The sequence below is a fragment of the Loa loa genome, assembly GCF_000183805.2.
Source record: "Loa loa unplaced genomic scaffold supercont3.79, whole genome shotgun sequence".
Classification (NCBI taxonomy): domain Eukaryota; kingdom Metazoa; phylum Nematoda; class Chromadorea; order Rhabditida; family Onchocercidae; genus Loa; species Loa loa.
In genome coordinates this window covers 78,127-82,480 of record NW_018108259.1, presented here as the reverse complement: position 1 = coordinate 82,480, position 4,354 = coordinate 78,127, and the positions used below count along the sequence as shown (strand labels likewise).

Genomic DNA, 4,354 nt, shown 5'->3' with positions numbered 1-4,354 from the left:
ATCAATCTCTAAAGACTAACTAAATTAACTTCTAATTCTTCTTACTTCGTTCCGTTATTACGGTCTTTTTTGCAGCAACGATGTTAAATGACGTACGTGAACGTCTGAAAAATAGTGACTTCTCATTATTTGGTAATATTGATGAAATTTTGGCTACAATACCTTGTGATTTAAATGGACATATGCAAGCAATAATTAAATTAAACAACAGTATTGATGATCCGGTAAAAAACTTCAAAAAAAAAAAAAACAACACTTCCTTTTTAAAATGTAAAACGTCAGATGATATTTAGCCTTACGTGACTAAACGTAGTCACACGTAAGGCTAAATATTACCAAAGTATGAACCTAAATATGACCCAAATATAATCTAAATATGACTAATGACCATATGTGCTTTACATGACCTATATGAAATGAATTAGATATTATTGTAAAGATAAAGAAAAAAGAAAAAAATTATTGGAAAAATATGATGAAGAATCCATTTACTATATTTTAATTTAATATTATTCCAAAATATGGATTTAAACATGAGTTTACCAAATTATGAACCTAAAAATATGAACTTTAAATATAATATAACTAATTAGATATTAGTTATGTCATATTTAAATGATATGAATAAAATATTAATTAGATCATATTTAAATCTATTATTATTATTGTATAAAAATTAGCAAAATATTTTCTTTTCCATGTCAAATGTCAAATGGTATTTAGTTTTGTGTGACCTTACATTGTGTAACATTTATGTTATGAATTAGTTATTATTGTGAAGATAAAGGAAGTGAAATTGGAGGAATATAATAACGAATTCATTTGTTATATTTAATTAATATTATCATTATTTAAATTATATAATATCATATTTAAATTTATTAGTATTATTGTTTTCAAAAATTGCAAAAATTTCTTTTTTTTAAATCAAATTCACTTACAAAAATATTGTTATTTTCCAATAATTATTTCCGTTTTTTTGATTAAAATAATTATCTTTATTTTTAATTTAATTAATAATTCCTATTTTATCCTATTCTTTTAAATAATTATTTTTGCTTTTTGATAAGTTATTTATTTCTGTTTTATCATTTTTTTTTTAAGGTCACCCTCTTGAAATGCTTAAAATGTCCTGATGCAAGTATTTCCTATGTAAATGATGCGCTTATTGATCGATATCAGGAAGAGCTTAAAAATCGAACGAAAACTATACGTTTAAATGAATTTTTAAATCGTGAACAAATTCAAACAGTAATCATCGAGACTAATCGTATGTTTATAAAGTATTGATTACTTCGGGAAAAAAAATTTTTTTCTCTTTTTTTTTCTCCCAAATTATTAAAAGTATTTTTGGAAAACGTATGGAAATATATGTGATGATATTAATTATCAATTTTTTAATATGTTATAATAGTTGATAAGTTCAAACGTTTGTTAACCTTCTTGATAATGTAGCCTGTAAACCGGAACTTGTAAGTAATTTCAAAGTTCAATTCATTTTATAAACAATGATAAGTGATAAGCATAACGATGATGAGCACAAATGATAATGATAAGCATAAATGATAAGCAATAACGAATGAAAAACATAACATAAATGATAAGCATAATGATGGTACTAATTACTAAAATTATATTTCAAATTTTAGAGCTTTAATTTATAATTGATAAAAACTCATTGCTATGATTATATTTAAAAATTGACAATTGATAATCATTCGAATTTAATAAATTCTTCTTTTTTCAATTCTTATAGATTCGATTTTCGATTTATCCATTCAATTAATTGGTAATAATTTCTTACCTTTGTTCTAGAATGCTTACTAAGCTAGGTAGGATGGTAATATATCAGTTGTAGTGATAGTATATCAGTAGTAGTCTTCCTATTATCCCTGCAAAAATTTTCCCTCTCTATCTTTTCTTTTATTTATTGAAAAACAACAAAATTTTTACCAATTCTTGGATCATAGATTAGAAGGAATAAAATTTCAATAATCAACTTTACCCTAAAAACATCGCGTAATAATTAATCATAATTAATCCGTCTTATCATTGATCATTTATCATTTAACAATTATTGCCTCCTGTTGTCCACTACTTTTTGCTTTCCTCTTTAGAAATTATTTTCCCATCGTTTCTCATCTTTGACCATGATGACCATTGTTGTCTTAGGTCAAGTTTGTCTGAAGTAAATATGTAAATAAAGCTAACATGATTCATCCTATCTGTATATTATCCTTTTTAATCATTATATCAATAAAACACTTGAAACAATCATTATGCTTACATTTTATCACTATTTTGTAACACAATAATTTACTTAATATTTGAATAATCATAACTTTGCCATCCCTAATTACCGTAAAATAACCTTACACTTTGCGAAAGGAAAAAAAAAGTTAATTGTTGGGAAAAAAAATTAATTAAGAAGAAAAAAGTTAATTATTGAGAAAGAAAAACTCAACTGCTGAAAAAAAAGTTAATCAGCAAAAAAGGTTAATTAATGGGAAAAAAAAGTAATTAATCAGATTAATTATTCAGAAAATGCAATATTTTTTTAGGCGCTGAAGCACTCAAACGGTTAGAATATTTGCTACAAACTGAAAAAATTCCGGAAATAACGGAAATAAATGTAATTTTGGATGACTTACAACAGGATAATATTTTACGTAATGCAATTCCGTTATATGTTAATGAAATGCGGAAAATTCGATGGGCGCAAAATGTACCACTCAATGTGAAACAAATTGAAACGCTTTTAAAAGGTTTTTTTTTTTTTCGCCGTTATTATATTTTATTTCATTTAATTTTGTCAATGAATAAAGAAATGTTACATTTTGAAATTTTTTTTTCAATAACAAAAAAAAAATGAATAAACAAAGGAAAAAAGAACTGAAAATGAGTAATTATTATACTGATTTTGTAGAAAAATAAACTTTTCTCTTCAAAAGTTCTAAAAGTTCTTAAAGTTCTAAAAAGTTCAAAGGTTCTTAATGTTCTAAAAAAAACTTTTTTTTAATATTTAATTAAGTGGCATGGAAAATTTTAATATATGAAATGTATAAATGACAATGCATGTGACAATCAATAGAACTTTATGTCAAAAAAATAAATAATTAGCTAATAATTCAAAATTTTAAATTAATTTTAGGATTATTACTTTTAGTTATTTTGTTAAAATAACTTTCTCCTTTTCTTTCATCTTTTTTTTTTTATTTCGAACAATGTTAAAAGGATTTAATGAAAATTTTTTAAGAAAAAAAAGATCCAAATGTTTGTCAATTTTAATTTCAAAATTTTTGCTTTTTCTTTTGTAAAAAAAAAGAAAAATTTAAAAATTACAAAAAAAAATTAAAAACTGAAAATTTATATCTTTCCTTTTTATCTTTTTTAAATTTATTTAGTGATAAATACGTGCATACGTGTACGTTTTTGTGTATTGGAAAATGATAAACGTAATATGTATAACGGATTGAAATGCATATTGTATGAAATGGAAACGATTGTAAAATGTGAATTAATGGAGGCATATATGAAAGCAATACGTGAAAAATATGATATGATTGGAAAGGATTACGTGTTATTATGTGATGAATTACGTGATATTGTGGAAGAAATTAATCATGATAAATTGATAAAACAACAATTGGGTATAAATTTAATATCAATTCAGTTGTCATTATCTTTTCTTTTTTTTTGAAGAGAGAGAAATTTAAAAGATTTAATCGAATTATTTAAAATAAATTTTATTAATTTCAAATAAGCGAGATGATTTTCGATTTAAAAAAAAAGAAAAAAAAAGAAAGGAAAATACGGTAGAAAAGAAAGATTGATAATATCTTGAAAGATAAGAAAAAACAAAAATGAATAAATAAAATTGGTCTTTATTTGTCAAAAAGAAAAAAAAAGAAATAGAAAAATCAAACAAATATAGAAATGACCTATTAAATTCCTATTAAAATTTAGGTTATTAAATTTAGGTTTATTTTGCTTATGTTATGTTGCTAACAAAGAAATATGCAAATTTTATGTTATTTATTTTGAAATTGTTCATTAATCCTTTTTTTAATTTTAAAATTTTAAATAGAGAATGTTTTACATTTGTATAAACAAAATGCAAATTTGATTAATTAACATTGCTAAAAATTTTTTGGAATGATAAGTGATAAGAAGGAATTTTTGGCAAAAAAATATTAATTAAGTTTATTAAATGTCTAATAAAAAAAAAAGAAAAGAACTTTGGCAAAAAAAAAGACGGGGCTTAATTATGATAAGCTTATCGTAGTTTTGGAAAATTTTTAAACTGATATCATGATAAACTAATTAGAGATTTTATATGAAATTTGTAAAATAT

The 4,354-nt window shown here is 22.7% G+C and overlaps 1 protein-coding gene across 1 annotated transcript; it reads left to right on the top strand.

The window, feature by feature from the left end:
* Window positions 1-80: 80 nt before the first annotated feature.
* On the top strand, window positions 81-1,290 carry LOAG_13040 (hypothetical protein; the record flags this gene model as incomplete). The annotated part of the gene is made up of 2 exons (XM_003148551.1): window positions 81-224; window positions 1,105-1,290. 2 exons carry the CDS (start codon window positions 81-83, stop codon window positions 1,288-1,290), a joined length of 330 nt encoding a protein of 109 aa, XP_003148599.1.
* Window positions 1,291-4,354: the final 3,064 nt, after the last annotated feature.